The sequence below is a fragment of the Scomber scombrus genome, unplaced genomic scaffold, assembly GCF_963691925.1.
Source record: "Scomber scombrus unplaced genomic scaffold, fScoSco1.1 SCAFFOLD_188, whole genome shotgun sequence".
In the NCBI taxonomy this organism is placed as follows: Eukaryota; Metazoa; Chordata; class Actinopteri; order Scombriformes; family Scombridae; genus Scomber; species Scomber scombrus.
The window spans coordinates 1-20,000 of NW_026910121.1; the positions used below are offsets into that span (position 1 = coordinate 1).

Sequence of the window (20,000 nt, forward strand, 5' to 3'; positions counted from 1 at the left end):
ATTATCTTCATGTGTCTTAATACTGCAGCACTTTGAGTCTCACTATGAATGAAAAAGTGCAAATTAAAAGCATTATTATTATTTTATTATTAAACTCTGCATGTATATCTGCTGCATCTTAATGCTTATTACTAGTGTCTTGATGTGGTGTCTTAATACTGCAGCACTTATTATTTTATCATCATTATTATTATTATTATTAAACTCTGCATTTATATCATGATGTAATAAATGAAATAATAAATAAGTTGGCTACTTTAAAGTAAAATGAAAGGGAGAGCAATAGAAGGTTTTATTTAGATATTATATAAGGATTCATGCAAATATTTGAGTCATGTTTATATATTATTATGTATTTATGTAAATGTGATTTATGTATTTAAATGTCTTGCAAACCTGGACTGTGAATAACCTCTTTAATAAAAAAATTAACTGGATCTTATTTGTATTAAAGTGTTGCTTATAATGATTTTACAGCCATTTTTCTTTATAAAAAAGAAAAGAGAGAATATTGTTTTCTACAGAAAGCCGTAAGGGTCATTTTTTCTCTCATATTTTACAGCCAAAATAGAATAATTAGAAAGTGACTTTTTTCAGTTTAAAATAAAATTATAAAAAAATAGAGAAATGAAAGAAATAACAGGAAGAAAACTGTTTTGAGCAGAAGAAGACTTTAACAAAAAATAACTAAATAAAATAAAATGTGAATATAAACAGCATGAGTATATTAAAAGTAGAACCCTAATATTTTTTTACCAAAGATATATAAGCAGCATTTTATGTATATTTGATCCTTTTTCTTAATTCAAGTTTAATATATACAGATGTTGATGTTTTTTGTTCTTTTTTAAATTTATTTCCCAGTGTAGTTTTACTGTTTCAGTGCTCTGATGTCATTTTATACTATAAAGTTTATTGGTTAACTGTAAAATATCACACCTCCATTACATATTTTTGTCATTAAATGTTTAATAACCACATTATTTTACTCCTTAATGTCGGTATTGAACCCAACAACTCCAGTATAGGCCGGGCCCAGATTACAACATGCAAATAAAAGTGAAATTATAAGTAGAAAGTAACAAGTGAATTATCCTTTGGTCATTGTTTTTAAAGTGCTTGTTAATTTTTTAGTTTAGTTTATTTTGGTCATTAAACTCAAACACACATATATAAATAAAATAAATAATCATACGTCCATTACAAACAGTGACAAACCAAAAAGAACAGAAACAATAAAGTATACTTTATTTTTTAACTTCACTGTTTAAACCCACAGAACTTTTATTTGAACTTGTAGTGATCCCAAAGTTTACAACGGTACAAAAATATGCACAACAAATAACAAGTAAAAAATATATTTCCATTATATTGTTTTCCATTATATATATATATATATATATATTTATATATATATATAAGCTGTCTCTCAGTGTAAACATCATATCACTTCCAACAAGGTGCAGAAACAAGCAGATACAGAATGATTGAACCACGTTACAGCAGCATAGAGAGGAACACTGATGCTGAGCGGTGATGTAACACTTCTCTTCTTCGTTGGTGTGTTTACGGCGGCGATGGAGGCGAGTGTGTGAACGAAGCTTCCTGGACGTCTCTGAATTGGAGGAAGCGGTGAAGCGGTGAGGGGACGGGCAGCTGCTGGATAACATCTGTCCTCATCAGCTGATCCGGTCCCAACACGGTCCTCACCTGCAGACGACACATGTGGGACAGACTGGGAATGGACTCTAGAGAAGGAAGGAGGGAGGAAAGAGAAATAGTCTTTATTTAAAGTATAGAGGCAGATCAGTGGGAATGAATCTGCAGTGTGAGTTTTTAATGGTCGTACCAAAATGTGGAGATGCTTCCCAGCTCTTCTCCGCTCGTCTACGACACAGGATTTGTTTTAAAGCTGCTGAGAGAGTCGCCCAGTTCACCAACTCCAGCAGATAATTCAACACTTCACTGTGAGCCTGCTCCAACCTGGAACACATAAAACATCAACGACAGAGAGAAATCCATCAATATTTATTTGTATTTAAAGACTTTTCATTTATTTATTTTTTTTATTTAAACTGAAAACAAACTGAACTGAATTTTTGTTGTGTCTTCAAAATTTGAAATTAATTTAATTTTCTTTTAAATATATTACAAAATTTTGCTTTAAGATTTAGTACTGTATTTTTCAGGCTATAAGAATCACTTAAAATCATTTAATTTTCTCAAAAAATCTACAGTGCATCTTTATCTTAATACCTTATGTATTAATTCTGGTTGTGCTTACTGACCTCGAACCGATTTTATGTGGTACACAGCACTCAAAAATCTGTCAAAATGTTTTAGTACGACTTCGGTAAGCTACGGAGCCGCATCACTGAACAGCTAAGTACCGGTAACATCAACGAGACTGACTCAGATAATGACGAGAGGGATCCGGGCATGATGCTTGATGCCGAAATCGCCCAACTGTTAATTTCAGACACTGAAGATGAAGAGTTTGATGGATTTGTGGAAGAGGAATGAACTGAAAAAGTGAGTGTATTGTTTTGTATTTTTATGTGTTACAACTGAACAATGTTGAGAGTTATTGTGAATGAGTTGAATAAAGTTCGACTAATCTGAGACATGTTTTGTTTTGCTTAATGTGCATTATGTATTAAAATAGACACGTTCATTGATATTGCGCTTTGTAGCCCGAAAAATACGGTATGTTGTTTATCTATAAAGTAGAGACTGATTTTACGTCTGTATTTCTTTACTCTTTAAGTCTTTATGTTGTACGTCTCCCAACAGGAGATCCACCTAATGAGCTCTTCTAGGTTTTATTGGCTCCTTTTGCACATTTCTCTTTAATCTCAAATAAATCTGCATGTATTGTTATTTTTTTCTTTTACGTGCAATAAATTAAAATAAAAACTATATCCAGCTGATGCTTGACCAAAGAGAGAAGACGTACATGTTGGGCTGAAGCAGTAAAGAAGGATCCAGTCCGGCCTTCAGCAGCAGAGGAAGCCAGCAGGCGGAGAAATGAACCTGATTCAGAGCCACAGAGAGCAGCTCTCTCAGCTCCTGAGGCTTTAACGCTGTTTTCTCTTCGTGACTCAGCGTAGAAGAGTTCTTCTGACCAGGAACTCGTCTGTGCTCCAGTATCAGCTGCAGCAGCTCTGTTTTATTGGTGGATAAGGCGTAAATCCAGTCGTCCTTGCTCAGACTGGCTCCTGCAGCGATGAGCAACCTCACTGATTCACTGGAAGAAGAAGAGGAGAGATTTTTAATCACATCAGATCTTGTGTGGAGTGTGTGAGGTGTTTAAAGGTCCGTCCACACTAAGAACGATAACTATGTGTCTGCAGCTAATGAAGATAGATACTGATGAGCTGTTACTGCTGTATGTACTGCCGCTAACTGCTTGCTTAATTGCTGTATTAGTTCTTTTATTTGAATCAGCTTTCTTACAAACCTGTACGGCCTGTCGGATGAGCGACACAGGGCGAAGGAGAGCGGTGTTCGGAGGCCCAGACTGGACGTGCAGTCCTGGGCGTCTGGACTGTAACCTTCCTTTAAGAGCAGCTCCACACTGTCGCTCTGACTGCCGTTAACAGCGATGTAGAGAGGACTCACCATGCCGTCGCCACGGTCACACACACGATCTGTGACGGCTATCAGCCTCCTCAGGATGCTAAGATGACAGGATTATAGAGGGTTAGGTTAAAAAAAAAGATCAAAAAATTAGGATATAGCAACTCCACATAATGAAAGGTACAATGTACTTCTCTGGCTTCTCTACCAATAAATCAATCAGACTTTATTTATTTACAGCTTTCAGTCAGGTTAATGGAGTTCAAAGTGTTTCACAGCTGATTGATAAGCTGATAATAAGACAGAATAAGTCACAAAGAGCAAAGAAAAAAGTTAGACCAATGCATGCGAGAGAAAATAAGGATGATAAAAATGTTTAGATAACTTAAATAAAGTATAAATAAATGAGAGAAAATAAAAAATAAATAAAAATAACAGAGAATAAGAGAAGAAGTATATTAAAAGTTAGGGTAAAAATTAAAAAAAACTAGGTTATAGTAGATTAAAAGGACAAAACAATAAAAATATTCTATTTTATTATATTTGTTTTGATGTTGTAAATGTTTTACTATTATTATCATTCTATAAGTTTTATCTTGTTATTTGATTGTATTAATCTGTTTCTTTTGTCTTTAAATATGTTTTTAACCTACTTTTTACTTCAGCTTTTATTAAACTTTATCTTTTACTTCATTTTTACTTTTGACCTATTTTTTTTATTCTAACTTTTAATAAACCGTCTCTCTTATTTTTAAGTATTTCATTTTATGTTCTCTTATTTATTAATGTTCTAAACATTATCATCCTTATATTCTCTCGTGTGGTCTAAGTTTCTTTTCTTTGTAATTTGTTTTTATTACTTTTCTTCATGTCGTCACTTGTTCTGTCTTATTATCAGCTTATCAATCAGCTGTGAAGCACTTTGAACTCCATTAACCTGAATGAAAGCTGCTGTATATGTAGAGTTTAATTGATTTATTGATTTATTGATGACAATAACAATCAAACAGAACTTTAATCAGAATAGTTGCCATCTAATTTTACATCACTCATTCAATTATTGCTTCTTCTTAACGAGTAACACCCTTTAAAAACACGTCAAAGTAAAGTAATGAGTCCGTACCTGATGTGTCCAAACTCAGCAGCTGCATGAATGGGCAGCTGAGGCCAGTCGGAGCTGCAGGCTACGTTGGGATCCGCTCCGTGATCCAGCAGGTAATCCACACAGGCCTGGTGACCCTCCTGAGAGGAGATCAGCAGCGGTGTGGCCAGATCAGCCGCCTGGGTGTTCACGTTGGCTCCTAAAGTCAAATTAAGATGCAAATTAATTATGCTTATTTTAATTGAGTAGTGGTTTAACCCTTACCCTTCATATTCTGGGCTCATAATTAGTCTCTACACCAACTCACATAAATTCCCCCTGATGTTTAATTAATCCTTAATGAAGCTGTCAGAGAGTGAGCAGAGCGTCTTCTATTTATTAATGTTATAAAAGACACTATTTTATAGAATATAAAGAATAAAACATGTTTGAATTATCTTTTTTTAATTTTGTACAGTTGCATATATAAAAATGTGTATCAGTTGTGCAGTTTTTTGCTTTTTTTAAAGTTGCATTTTATTTGCTTTTTTATATACTGAGGGTCACATTAGGAGAGTCCAGCTTAAAGAAATGTGTATAGGGTGTTTTTAAATTTCTCAAGTGTAAAAATGGGTTAAATTTGACTGTGAACAGCATGTAAAGGGTTAAAAAAAGAGTGTGTGATCAATAGAAAAGGTAGAAAAAAGTCTTCACATTGTAGTTCCCAATGCAGGTGTAATTTAATCCCATTAAATTACACCTGCATTGGGAGCTACTGTCTCTAATTGTTCATTAAATTGCAATAAACATTGTTATATAAATGCACACACATGTTAAAAAGAAGAAGCTATTTACCAGCGTTAACGAGGATCTCCAGACACTCCTGCTGTCCGTACTGTGAAGCAACAAACAGAGGAGAGATCTTGTGGTCGTCCAGCGCCTCCAGGTTACACACGTTAACCAGTATGCGAGCGATTTCACTGTGACCCTGAGGGAGGAAAAAAGAACTGTGTTTATTACTAGTTCAGATGCACCTCATGGAGTTGTGTGTGTGTGTGTGTGTGTGTGTGTGTGTGTGTATATATAGAGGAATGAAGTTGCTAAGACAGACTCAAAGCAGGAGTTAAAAAGGACCTGAGCAAAGTTAAAAGTGCAGGAGCTAAAAATGTTACAAAATGATATGAAAATAAATTAAAAATGATGATGACCTCATACACAGCTTGATGAAGGCAGGTCCAGCAGGAGGCAGTGTGTGTCCTGTTCACCTCGGCACCTTTACTGACCAGCAGCTCTACGACCTCTTTGTGCCCGCCGTCTACAGCTGAGAGGAAACAATCAGCCGCTGATAAACACTGCAGGCAGAATTAATATGACTTTAATAATAATATATATCAGAGGTCAGTAACAGGTGGACTGTGGACCTAGACGCCGTCCTATCCAGAACCGGACCGTATATATATATATATTATTGAGGATTGTTATATTTTGTCTGAGTGTTTCTATTTTAACGGGCGCAGCTTCTCCAGATATTACGGTAAAAGTGGAGCGGCCCTCAGAAACTCACAGACGCTATTCAGCCAATCAAATCCGTGCATTCGGACATGTGGAGAGACCCGACTGTCGGTGAGATACACACGGAGAAAAGAGGAGAGATGTTTTGTTATAAAGTTATTAGATGTGAAATTAAGTTTATGGTTTAAGTTCAAGTTAAGTTTAAAAGTAAAAATTGATTATTTTTAATTTCTCTAAAACTAAGCAATTTATTAAAGAAGCACAATTAAAAAGCTTTCTGTAATGTACTTTATTTTAAAATGTCATATTTATTTGATATAGGAATATTCTTATTTATTTAATTTATTATTTATTTGAATCCCACAAGTTGAGTGTGAATACTAATAAATGAATTCTACTGTATTTATTTTACTTCAAGACATTATGATGTTCTGGACCTTCACTTGAGGACATTTTCACTAATTGGACCTCAGTGAATTTTAATTGAATACCCCTGCTTTATATGTGTGTGTGTGTGTGTGTGTGTGTGTGTGTGTGTGTGTGTGTGTGTGTGTGTGTGTGTGTGTGTGTGTGTGTGTGTGTGTGTGTGTGTGTAATACCTGCATAGAGAGGGCAGGAGAGGTCATTGGTTGGCTGGTTGATGTTGGCGTGAGCTTTCAGGAGGAAACGGACCACGGCCAGGTGTCCTCGCTGCGCTGCCAGGTAACACGCAGACTCTCCCTCGTGTGTCAGAGAGTTCACGTACGCACGGCAGCCAGACGACGAGCCTCCTGCTTATAGACAGAGAGAGAAAAACAACTGCAAGAGTTGTATGTTTAGAGCATCTGAAACTCATACTTCTCCAACTTCTCCAACTGAGATGATTATTCGATTAATTGATTAGTAAACTGATCAACATAACTATATCAATTATTCATTAAGAAAAAATGCAAATCGTTCTCCACCTCCACTTTCTCTGTTTAGGGAGCTGATTCACAGTCCAGGTTTGCAACATAATTTAAGTACATAAATCACATTTACATAAATACGTAATAATATGGAAATAACTCAAATATTTGCATTAAGTCTTATCTAACCTTACCTTTCCCTTTCGAAAAAACAATGTCACACACACACACACACGCACACACACACACACACACACACACACACACACACACACACACACACACACACACACACACACACACACACATTAATCTATGAAAATCTGCTTCTCATATTACAGTCTCTGCATTTTTAGAGAAAATGTCAATCTTTCCACTGTGGTGTAGGTTTTATAATTTATCATTTTAAACTAATCTTCTATTTTTTAGCTTTATTGAAAATTAATGAATTACTTTAAGAAGTAGGAAAAAAAAGAGGGAAAAAAATCTGAACTTCGAAAAAAAAACTGAGTGGGTTTTAGTTGAGGACTGATGGGACCAAACAAGACTCATTGCCCCATATTATTTATTTATTTACATTTTAAACCATATTTTACATTTATGGGTATGAATGTGTATGTGGTCATGGGTATTAGTGTTATGTGCATATATCTTATTTATCATTTTATTGTATTTTTTTATGCTGCATTGGACTGCTTAAACAGTTACAGCGTTTCGTTGTACACTTGCAATGACAATGAAGATATATCTATCTATTAGAAGACGTCTCCTTGGGCTTTATAGTCCAAACAACTAATCGATTACTGAAGAAAATAATAACTTATTTATAAAGAGTAAAATGCATCAAACTACAACCCTGAACTCTGTCTTACCGACAGCTGACAGGATTTCCTGCACGCAGCCCTGACTGCCAGCGGCCGCAGCCTCGTGCAGAGCGTTCCAGCCGCGGTTGTCTCGACAGTCGACGCTGAATCCTCTTTTTATCAGCCTCCTCACTCGCTTCCTGCAACCTGACCGAGCTGCAGCGGCAACACTGGACACTGTGTCACCGTAGCACTCTGTGAAGTCCATCTCCACCTGCAATAAAAGAGAGTTAGAGCCTTTAATTATGTCATTATTAGTCTATCAAGTGGTAGAGATGTGCAAGTAGAGCTTATTTACAATACAACATGTTTCTAAATGTCTCTCACCCAGCAGATAACACACACTTCAATATTATTGCACCACAGAATTCAATTATATTAGAAAGACTTCATGAATTTTAAAAATATGAATCTAGGAGACACTGAGCTGCTTTTAAAGTGATTTTTCTAGTAAACAGTATTAAACTTTGAACAACCTGGTTTAGACTGGTTTAATTTATCATCATTTAACTGTATTTTACGACTAATAGTGCGATTTAATGGGATGATTATGGTGATAATACCTTTCACTGTGCTGTTAATTGATTAAAGGATCCATAAATAATTATATTGAGCAGCTGATTCTGTTTTTGCACCGCTTGCACTTGTGAAAAATATGTCAGACATCATAACAAAAAACCTTAATAATGTTTAATCCAACTTCTAAAGTCAAAAAGTCCTTTAAGATTTTCACCTTTTCCAATAGGATCCTATAATAGCATTCCCATATAATCCTAAATATCCTTTAGGAAGCCTTTAGGACAGAACGGTCAAATTTATATTCATTCAACAACCCAATTTGATCTGATGTGGGCCGGATCATTAAAAAGGAAGGAAGGAAGGATGGAAGGAAAAGAAGACAGGAAGGAAAGATGGAAGGAAGGAAGGAAGGAAGGAAAGAAGGAAATAAAAGAAGGGAGGAAGGAAGGACAAATGGAAGGAAGGAAGACAGGAAGTAAAGTGGGCTGGTTATGGCCTACGGCCTCATGTTTGACATCCCTGCTATAAAACATAGGTTTCTTTTAGGGTTAGCAGCACAGTTCTTTATTTTGCTTGTTAGTCAGAAAAAAAGGAGATTTCACAGTTTTTCCCACATTCAGCTCAGACCAGACCTGAATAAAAAGAAGAAAACTCACTAAATGTAGACAAATCTTAACTGGATTAACAAGAAGTTTTAAAGTTATGATCTATCTGGATCTAGTCTGGTCTTTTCCCCCCTTCAGTTTAAACAAGCAAAATAACCGTTTCACACATCTTAACAGCGTTGAGTTGAGTCTAACACTTTTATTAAACATAAATATCGCCAAAAAACGGAGAATTAACGGCTAAATATGATTAATTTACCTTATGTATTCAGTAGCTGAAGCTATTAAAACACAAATAACGCTGTTCACTGACGACGTAGCGAGTCACAATTCACCATAATAATGTAGAAAATAAACACTTTTAACGCAAATACGGTGTGAAAATATTATTATTATTTTTAAAACGGTTCTAACGGTGTTTTAACGTCTTTTCTCTTATACCCGCCCGTTGTTGTTGTCAGAAGCTCACGAGTCGCCGGTTAGTGACGTCACGCGACTATAACAACCCTGCGTCGCGTGCTTCTGCCGTTGGCGACGTCACGGCAGTTGCTGCTGCTGTTCAGTGCAGCTAAAACACCGAGTCACAGTTTTTATATCAATTTATAGCCGAAAATCAAGTTAAATTATTGTTTTTTTTAATACGCCGGAAGACATGCGAAGACGGAAATTCAGAAACCCAGAAGAAAACAAGCTGAATAACGGTTTCAAGCCGAAAGAGAGGATTTATTAAAGGTAAATCTGATCTGTTAGCAAGCTGTGAGGTTCATCTATTAATGCTGTTATAGCAAATAACGTTACAGGTTGTTTTATATCTAGATATAATTATTCTTCATACATCTCAAAATGAAGAAATACCAGTCATAATATCCCGAAATCATACAGCTGTCAAAATCAGCTGCTTTTTTCTCATTGACTATACAGCAGTGTTGAGCTACTTTACTGTAGTATTTGCAATTCTAACTTGTTCACCATATCTACATATGAATCCATTACATTATATCAACACCTAATATCATTATGAAATCCCTGAGATGTTTCCTTGTTAAATCAGAAGACCATTTTTAGATATTGTACTCAAAAGGAAAATGGCACATATATTAATGCTCCTTGTGTCAAATCATTTCAGAATGAGTAGATTTTGATTTATACAAAGCAGCCAAAACTTTCTGAAATGTGCATACCCATATTTGGTCATTCAACTTTGTCGGCCTACATGTTGTTTTTCTTTCTGCATCAGATAGTTTAAAAAAACTAGCTAGCTACTATAGCCAGAGTAGTCAGAGGGACCAAACCACTACTTTTACTGTAATACTGCATACTACATCACTCATAATACTGCAGTACTTTTACTGTAATACTGCATACTACATCACTCATAATACTGCAGTACTTTTACTGTAATACTGCATACTACATCACTCATAATACTGCAGTACTTTTACTGTAATACTGCATACTACATCACTCATAATACTGCAGTACTTTTACTGTAATACTGCATACTACATCGCTCATAATACTGCAGTACTTTTGTCTCCTAAATAAATTGTTTCCTACCTTGTGTCCTAGCCTGTAGGTCACCGTCCCTGCAGCCTCAGCAGCATCATGGTGGACATTTGTGTGAAGAGCGGAGCTGCTTGGGTTTGTAACTCTCCGGGACGTCACCTGACTGATGTCCTGCTCCCTGTTTACAACGGTAACGAAGACGATGATGAAGAGGGAGAGGAGACACATCGGTATGAAGCTTTCAATGTGGATTAATTTGCCACTCCAATAACATGATTTCTTTCTATATTCCACTTTTTTGTGAATGACACCTTTAACACTAATCTCTTTTTCTCTCTCTCTTTTTTAGAGGTGACCCGGTGCTGTTGGAGCAGACGGAGGAAGGGTCTCCCTGTGTCTTGATGCTCCGCTGCAGCCCTGGCTCCCCAGCAGTCATCAGCCGCCTGCAAGTCGTCAGCGAGGCTCGAACCATAGAGGTGTACGACCAGACAGGAGAATACTGTGGAACGGTACGAGGAAAGAGGGACGACAGCGTCCAGTCAGACAGGTATACACACACACACACACACACACACACACACACACACACACACACACACACACACACACACACACACACACACACACACAAACACAGTTACATCACTGGTGCTGCATGTTTTTCAATATACAAAAACAGAAAAAATAGTTTTGGCATTCTTGCTTTGTTTAGGCATGGCTTGGTTTAAATTGGTTAATTAGCCTCTGATGTCTCCAGTTAGGATTAACAAAGTGCAAGGATTACACAATACCAATAATTATTATAATAGCAGAAAACACTATAAAAATAAGTTAATGTAGCATTTATTGTCACAGGAAAAAAGCTGATGATGCAGCTTTTTGAACAATTTCAAGCACCTACCGTCCAAAAGAGCATCCATCTGTTAGCTGGAGCCAATCCTAGACGTTAGGTCACCAGTCTGACACACATTCACACACATTTAGAGTCACAAGTTAACCTGTAAACCCACTGCAGGCACCAGGAGAACATGCAAAATCCTCATATAAAGGCCTCAGTCTGCCTGCAACTTCCAACCCAGAGCCTTTCTGTGTGGTGACAGTGATAGGGGAACACTGCACCACCACGCTGCCCCCAATAAGAGTAAATAAATATTGAGTTTCATCAATGAAACATAGAGTTATTATAGAGCTATAGAGCTACATATAGACAGTTAAGACAAGGACCTGTATTAATGTGTATTTGAGTTTAATGACCGAAATAAACTAAACTAATGAAGTTGACACTGACAAAGTTATTATTAATATTTGATGGTTCTGATGAAATATGTGTTTAATAAATGTGTGATTGGATGTTGAAGTCATGTGTCTCCTCTCTTTTTGCTCACAGTGCAGACAGAGGACCTTTCTACAGGAAACGGCTGATCCTCGATGATCCATCTTCAGCCTGTGAAGTGAAGGTGAGTCCTCACACAAAGCTGCACTGGACTGTTTTCTCATCCGGTCACATTCAGTCTAATCAGCTGCTTCTGTCTCTTTCCAGCTGCTCTCTCTGGCCGGTAGAAGCAGCGTTTTGATGTGTCGAGTCCTCGTCGGTCTTAAGCAGCTGCAGCCAGGCCCGGCTCGCGGTCCCGGCATCAACATGCAGCAGGTGCAGAGTCTGGTGGACGAGATGGGGACGAGCCTCTCACCCGGAGCACAGAATCTCATGGAGATGGTGCACATCCAGCAGAAGGTGGGAGTAAAGGAGCTGCAAGTTATTGAGCTTTGTCGCCCCCTGCTGGTGATGGGTGGTATCTACAACAACAATGACACATTGAGTTAAAGGACTACACTGATGAATTAGGTGTTTTAACTCCATAAACTACTACTTGCTTGTATTTCACCTCACTGATTATTTATCCAAAGTATGCCATACGTTTTAAGATTGTTTATCTAACTTTAAAGTATTTCAGTTTGCTTTGAAAATTAACTTTAATTTTGTTGGAGTTTCCTGTAACCTTTTAGGATAAGGGGAACAACTATGACTATGTTTCCTCACAGTTTTTTTTTCATTCGTGTCATACTTTTTTGGCATCTTGACTCCATTCCTGAATGATTGAGTATCCTGAAATGCAAAAAACAAAATGTCATTCAAAATGTAATCTTAACATCTTGTTTAAAAACTCCCAGAAATGAACCCAAACAAGAAATCTCATCTATCGCTGTTTATTTCTCTTTGTTTGTCAGAACCAGACGAGCTCTCTGGATGGCCTCCTGCCTCTCCTGATGGGTGGAGGAGCTTTCTCCGCCCTGACACGAGGAGCCACAGCAGCTCTCAGGAACGAGCCTCAGCCTGCAGACTTCAGGGTACCAGTATTATTTTATATTTTATCAGTAGCTTCTGAAGGTTTACTTAGAATCCCACGGACAGAAAAATGCTTTCATCCCAGAGTTACTGTCAAATATTATTTTAAGGCATTGACATGATTCCAGATGTTTTGCCCCATTTAACGAGCGCTCACTCAGCTCAACATGTCTGCTATCAACTTCATGCCAGAGAAATGTCGGTTCAGAAAATGTTTGCACAAACTAAACATCAGATAGTTTCAGAGATTTGTGTTTCTGTGTCAGCAGCATCCAAGTTCACCGGCTCAGAACGGAGCAACGCCCGACTCCTCTACCTCGTCTTCCTCCCCCTCAGAAATGTCACTGTCTAGTGTCAGCAGCAGAAACACAAGTAAGGATCATTATCTCTCTCAGACTGAACAAATGTGAATGATACATGGTGAAAATTCAGGTAAAAATGCTTAAAAAGGGAGAATTTTCTTTAACATGATGTAATAAGAGACAATAATTTAGTTTTAAAACTCACAATTTGTGATAGTTGTGTATTTAATATTTAATAAGAAAAAAATGTCCAAGTTGTCCCTTTTTTAAGCAATCCTGAGCCCACATTTTTTGTGACTGATTAAAAACAGGTTTTAAAGGAGAGTAGATATCAAAAGAAAGTCAAACATTCCTGCAGACTGTTTATTTGTCCGAACATCTTTATTATTCATCTGGCTGTTGCATGAAGGTTGTTTGATCAAAGTGTTTCACTCTATCATGTGATATCTGTACCACATTTTAATGTTTTAATATTCACAAACCTCATCTGCTGAAAAGTTTGCAAATACAGAAAAAAACTAAAAAAAATACAACGAACAAAGACATTCTTCACACAATTAACTTGCTTATTTTTCCTAAAACTTAGATTAATAAATATTAAATTGCAGAAAGAAGTCTGCACACTGTGGCTCCCAATGCAGGTATAATGTAATGAGGATATGCCTGCATTGGGAGCTTTTTTCTACTGTTACACATTTAGTTATTTGGTCCATTGATGTGTCTCAAAATAACTTAGTTGCTTTACTAAGTTGTTTAGAGTCTCAGAAATCACCAGGAGTCTTCTGAGTTAAGTTCAGTAGAGTTTTACTGACGGCTGCAAAACCGAAGACCTGCTCACAGACAAAGTATTTGAGCAAAGATCTAACATTCAGTATTAGTTGATGCCCTTTTTTATACCGACAATCTTGCTGATATTTCGCTTGAAAGCACCTTGATCTCCTTCCATGCAGTCGTCCCCACATCGTCCCCACCTTCTAACCCAACCTTGACACTGGTATTTCCCTTTCATACCCATCCAAGCTTTCTCATCTTGGCACACAAGATATCATCCTGCTATCACCTGCTAACCTTTCCCTGACACCAATTATCTCTCCACCACGACCATCCTGGCTTATACTTTTTTACACACACAAATGTTCTGCTGAATCAGCATGAGTATAATATTTACACCACACCATCACTTGCTTCTACTACATAACTTATTAAATATTACATTGGGACATTAATCATGTACAATAGAGAATACAAATTGATTATGTTCCATGTTAACTATAACCAGTTAAATGTTAAACTGTCTCTTCTCTCGCAGGCAGTGAGAGCAGAAGCCCGGTGAGCCACGCCCAGCTGGCGGATATGATGTCACACTTCCTAAACGGGCACGGCCAGGCGTCGAGCCCCGGCCCCGACTTTCTGCCCATGCTCCAGAGCGTCTGCGGTCAGGTGACGCAGCTGAGGCTGGACGACGCCGCGGCAGAGAGGGAGAAGACGATGAACAACGGCTCATGGTGAGTGGAGATCAGATGATGAAGGTTTGTCCACCACAGCTGATCATAGAAGCTATAACTCAGCTGATCCTTCTGGGCTTAATCAATCAATGAAATCACAAACATCTGATTTCGTAACTGTACATCATTTATAATCAGTGGCTCCACCTGGTGTCAGCTAGACGTTACTGCATGATCCCTGCCTACCTGGTTGAGAAATGTGGAAGACAAAAGATACTTTATTAACACTAGTACTAAAATAAGAATGATAATATTATTAGTGTTACTATTAATGGAGATAGATAGTTATTAATAATAATAATAATAATAATAATACATTTATTTATAGAGCACTTTTAACAATACTCAAAGACGCTTTACAGAATTAAAGACAATAAAACCAAACAGAATAAAGGAAAATAAAATCAATAAAAGCAACGTGTAATAATGACATGTTTAGGCATTTAAATGATGAATTATTTAAAGTAAACAGAAAGAGATTCCTTATCTTCCTTATGTAACAACACAGAACCAAACTTAAAATTACTGATTTAGCCGGCTGTATACTCCAAATGCAATTAATGAAATAATAAGAATAATAGTAATTGTTTTTTTAAAAGCAACACATTTGTCTTCAGTTGCTGCAGTTTGTGGAAGTTGGTGAGATATTATCAAGATAATAATCAGGAGATCAATCAGTAATAAAAGATAATTATAAGTTGCAGAAATGAAACACATCTGCAGCCACAGACTGATTCACATCACATCTGTTTTACAGCAGATGAACAAAAAAATGACTTACTGAGTAGATTTTTATGTTCTTGCTTACATGACTAAACTGAATATTTGGGCTTGTTAAATCTTAATTCAATAGAAACTACTGTAATAGAAACAGAGAAACATTTTTAAATCATTGTCTTTGCTGCCACATTCCTGTCACATGGTCTCATTGTTGAGGATCAGAGCGCGTGGATGAAACAGAGACTCATTGATTTAACAGAACAATAGTTTTAGTTGTACGAGACATTTCTTACACTTCCTACTTGCTTCATGGTTCAATGTTTAGCGGCTGCGTGGCAACACATTTTATCAGAGTTGACAGATTGGACTATAGGAGGATCTGGGTTTGGTCCGTAGGTTGTTAACAGAGCGACTCAGAGACAATAGAGCTCATTTATCAAAAACATCACTTTATGTATGAATCATTTATAACAGCTGGAAAAACTCCAAAAAACAATAACTGATCACTTGGATAAATGAACGTTTCTACACACACACACACACACACACACACACACACACACACACACACACACACACACACACACACACACACACACACACACACACACACACACACACACACACACACACACGACCGTATCTTCACGAGCTGGAGCCAAGCCGCCGGTTTGATAAATGAGAGTCTTTGTGAGAGCGGAGCAGCTCGGAGCCAACGTCAGCTGAGTCTGACTCCACATCGAGAGGAGAGGACAGCGGCTCAGCGGTACGTCTTCGCTTCAAACACGTCAACTCTTAAAAAGATAAAATATTTAACTTTCAAGCTGAAATACTCTGAATTTGATCCTAGAAGACAAACTAAAGCTATCTTAAAACTGATGTAAAACAATTGTTAGTGGATTTTAAAAACGTTGTCTTCTGTCCTGCAGCCTGTCTGTGTTTACCATCTTATATACTACAACTCCCAGAATGCCTTTCAAATGCTTTAACCTGTGCAGCTGATGTGTAGGTGGAGGCAGCGGTAATGACGGAGATAGAAACAGGTTTGATTTGCACACGTAGATACAGCATCATCATCATCAGCTGCTGCCGCCATGTTGGAGCGAACATCTGTGACTTTGTGCTGCGTTTGGAAGCTTTACTGAGAGATAGAGACACTGCTCACAACTTTATTTTACACTTTAAACATCAGCTTTATTAAATAGTGTGAGGGAGGACAGCAGAGGGTTTGAGAAAATATTAATGAAAAAATAGGACTGTGCAGAAAATGGAACAGACTTACAAAATAATTCCAAAATACTCGTAATAAAGTGAAAAGTGAAAACGACTAATTAATTACTAACTTATTAATTACTTTGACTGTGAAGACGCGCGTTGTTAGCTCTAAATAAAGTCACAGTTGAGTGTGCAGCGGAGATGTTCCTTCGACCTACCAGCACCTGATCAGACCTGAAAATACCGACTGTGCCCAGTTTTTTATTTTTTTAAAGATTTATTTTTGGGCATTTTTGCCTTTACTTGATAGAAGATGACATATCAGCCAACAGGAAACAGAGACAGAGAGAGAAGGAGGGGAATGACCTCCAGCTTAATGCAGCATCCTCTGTAACCTCAGCTACCAAGATGCTCCATAATATAATATATTAATATGAAAACCATCATTTTTAAATCAGCCAAATATTATGTTTTACAAATAAATGTCTGACATTTAATGAACCCAAATCACTGAAAAAATGTATTGACAATTCAGTGAGTTATGATCAGCTGTGAGAGCCGATGCATCTGTTTCAATATGTGGAGCACGTTGACACAATAATTAATATTATTATTATAATCAACTTTATTTATGGAGCACTTTTCAAATATCCAACTTACAAAGTGTTTCACAAGGCAGCAAAATTAATAAATTATAAAACCGAATAATGAATAAAAAACATTTTAATGTAGGAGAAAAAAAAGACTAGTAGCATCTACATATGTGTATATTTATGCATCTTATAGTTGCATTGCGTTCTGGGTAATTGAGTCCACTGCATTGCATTAATGAATCTAATATATATGGTCCTTCTGTGTGTTTCTACACTGTGTTCCTCTCTGAACTTTTACCAGAACCCTGACAGTTTCTTTACTAACTAAACAGAACCAGACGTGTTTCTAACAGGAGGGGATTTCCACCTCTGTTGCCAGCGCAGTGGGATCGGCTCCAGATTAGAGGAACAATGGAAGGTGGTTTTAATGATGATTCAAAGTCCTCCAGGGTAAAAAAAAAACAACAAAAAAAAGAGTTTAATCCTCTTTGGAAGCAGAACGCAGAGACACGCTGAAACTGGAGGAGGAAAAAGAAAAGAGGAAATGTTTTGTATATTTTGGTTTGGTAACTTTCCTCCAGGTGGTTGAGATGAAACAAACCAAAAGCTGGAAAAAAAAGAGAAAGTTTGACACGAGAGGAAAAGTGTTAGAGTCAAAGATGAGCAGCAGGAGAAGATAATTAGTGTCTCTGATGTGGCTTCATGTCTCACCTCATTACACCTGAATGCACCTTTCTGTTCTCACTTTAATGCCTTAATAAAACTCACAAAGTGCAGTTATTATTATTATTATTATTAGTATTAAATATTTAACATGAGTCACAACCAAACGTGCAGCAACGCCCGGTTCTCCTGTTCAGACGTCTTTCTGGGAGTTTTTATACTGATGTTTGATTCATGCTGATCACGCAAAGCTCTTCTGTGGTTCAACTTGAGATGGTCATTATTTATTTAATTATTAGTGTTAGTAATGTGTAATGTTAGCGTGCAGGTAGAGCTTTTAAATGTAGTGTCTGAAGCAGGAATATAAATCTATAAATGTTTTATAGCTGCTGGTTTTACAAAAGGAGAAATATTCTTTATATGACATTAAAACAATTATGCGGATAAGAAAGCTGTGAGTTCTTTCTAACACGTTTTATATGATGTGTTTAGTTCAGTATGACTCAGATGTATTTGAATATGTGATTTCTTCTTTTCACTTTTAAATTTGAAACTGATATAAAACATGACCTTCCTACGTGAGGCATGATAGATCCAGCCGTGCTTTGTACTTTAACCTCAACCAACAAAACAAGGCCCCAAAACACTGAAGGGATACAGGGCACTGGGGGATTTTTAAGGTCATGAATCCAGAGAGAAGACTGAATATAAAGTATTTACTCAGTGTGGCCATCTAGAAAGAAAAAGCTTTTATCAGTCGCTATTCAAAATAACTGAATCCTCAATTCTATTAGAGTGTTTTTAATCCTGAAAGTATTAAATATATCTAATGTGTAGTGTCCTTTTTAAAAATGTCTGCAGCAGAACATAAACATTAGTAACTCCTGACTTTAACCAAATCTCCCTTCTCTCGTCCCTCCTCTCCTCCTCCTCTCTGCTGCAGGGAGTTGGACGCAGCCATGGAGCGCCGCCTTGAGGAGATGGAGAAGAGGCTGAAGGAGCACGTGGACCGCCGCCTGGATGCTCTGGAGCAGAAGATGGAGAAAGCCCTGCTGAGCGCTCTGCCGCTGGTCGCCCTCAACCAGGCGGCCGTCAGCGGCTCGGTGGGAGGAGCTACGCCCGGAGCTCTGACGGAGCAGACCGCCCCAACGCCCGCTATGCACTGATCATGTGACCACTGAAGGCTTTTTACTGCACCTCTTTAAACTTCACCTCAGTGTCAGAGTGGATGAGCAGGACGGAGACACTAACGAAAGAGAAACTAACACAATGATCTGATCAAACTTAACATTGTGTTTAAATTAGAAGTGTCTCTTTTTATCTCTGAGGGGAAAAAACAACAACAACCAGCGAGCGAATGTGACATTTTGACAGCTGCAGTGAATGTCACATGTCTCTTCAACTTAAGAACGCAGCGTAATAGCTTCACTAAAAAAAAAAAAGAAAGAAAGAAAAGAAACTATGACAGAAAACAGACTTTTTATTGCTGTTACATAAAAAGACAACATGTCCTACGGCTGCTCTCTCAGTCTGAGAACGATAAATAAAATACCCCAAAACAACAGGAAAGAGGCCATTTAAGATTTTAGGTTTAACATTCAAACATAAAACAAAAAGGAAGCTTTAAATTATTGATGTGATGTGATCTTCTCCTGGGTTTTTTGGCAGGTTTTAAACTTAATGATAATAATTAAACACCGGATGAAAACTCACTGATTCCACCTTAAATAGAAACTGTAAAACACTCCTCTGATCCAGATGATCCTCACTCACAGTTATATCTTTTTTTATTCACACTATGTACTGTAACTGCACTGATCTCTGGTGTTAAGTGTTGTAAATGTCACACACACACACAAACACACACACACACACACACTTCTGTCTACAGGAGTGTGAAATATAATGTTAACTGATTTAAAAAAAAGTGTTTTTTAATATGTATGTCACTGTAATGTTTAAATAATGTACATGTTTATAACATAAAGCTTATCTGCCAATGTTCAAACTGTTAAAAAACTGTGTGATGATGTTAAAAAAGCAAATTAAAATATATTTATACAGATGGATGTATTCTTTTTTTGGGGGGGTGAACAAGTTAAATGA

The 20,000-nt window shown here is 37.2% G+C and overlaps 2 protein-coding genes across 5 annotated transcripts; one reads left to right on the plus strand and one right to left on the minus strand.

Annotated features, from left to right (window-relative positions):
• Nucleotides 1-1,366: 1,366 nt before the first annotated feature.
• asb3 (ankyrin repeat and SOCS box containing 3) lies at nucleotides 1,367-9,510 on the minus strand. 2 transcript variants are annotated; one of them, XM_062414942.1, is made up of 10 exons: nucleotides 9,306-9,510; nucleotides 7,932-8,136; nucleotides 6,772-6,942; nucleotides 5,869-5,981; nucleotides 5,516-5,648; nucleotides 4,703-4,880; nucleotides 3,461-3,679; nucleotides 2,957-3,247; nucleotides 1,850-1,983; nucleotides 1,367-1,748 (listed from the first exon to the last, which is right to left on the minus strand). In XM_062414942.1, the coding sequence occupies exons 2-10, from the start codon at nucleotides 8,128-8,130 to the stop codon at nucleotides 1,567-1,569; spliced, it is 1,620 nt and encodes a 539-aa protein (XP_062270926.1). In that variant the 5' UTR covers nucleotides 8,131-8,136; nucleotides 9,306-9,510; the 3' UTR covers nucleotides 1,367-1,566. The 2 variants fall into 2 exon arrangements, with proteins under 2 accessions (XP_062270926.1, XP_062270925.1); XM_062414941.1 differs by having other exon boundaries at nucleotides 6,772-6,945.
• Nucleotides 9,511-9,594: 84 nt separating this feature from the next.
• cunh10orf88 (chromosome unknown C10orf88 homolog) lies at nucleotides 9,595-19,953 on the plus strand. 3 transcript variants are annotated; one of them, XM_062414943.1, is made up of 9 exons: nucleotides 9,595-9,778; nucleotides 10,616-10,782; nucleotides 10,902-11,099; nucleotides 11,940-12,009; nucleotides 12,093-12,284; nucleotides 12,779-12,898; nucleotides 13,163-13,268; nucleotides 14,505-14,703; nucleotides 18,838-19,953. In XM_062414943.1, exons 2-9 carry the CDS (start codon nucleotides 10,652-10,654, stop codon nucleotides 19,058-19,060), a joined length of 1,239 nt encoding a protein of 412 aa, XP_062270927.1. In that variant the 5' UTR covers nucleotides 9,595-9,778; nucleotides 10,616-10,651; the 3' UTR covers nucleotides 19,061-19,953. The 3 variants fall into 3 exon arrangements, with proteins under 3 accessions (XP_062270927.1, XP_062270929.1, XP_062270928.1); XM_062414945.1 differs by having other exon boundaries at nucleotides 14,508-14,703; XM_062414944.1 differs by having other exon boundaries at nucleotides 13,166-13,268.
• The last annotated feature ends 47 nt before the right edge of the window (nucleotides 19,954-20,000 follow it).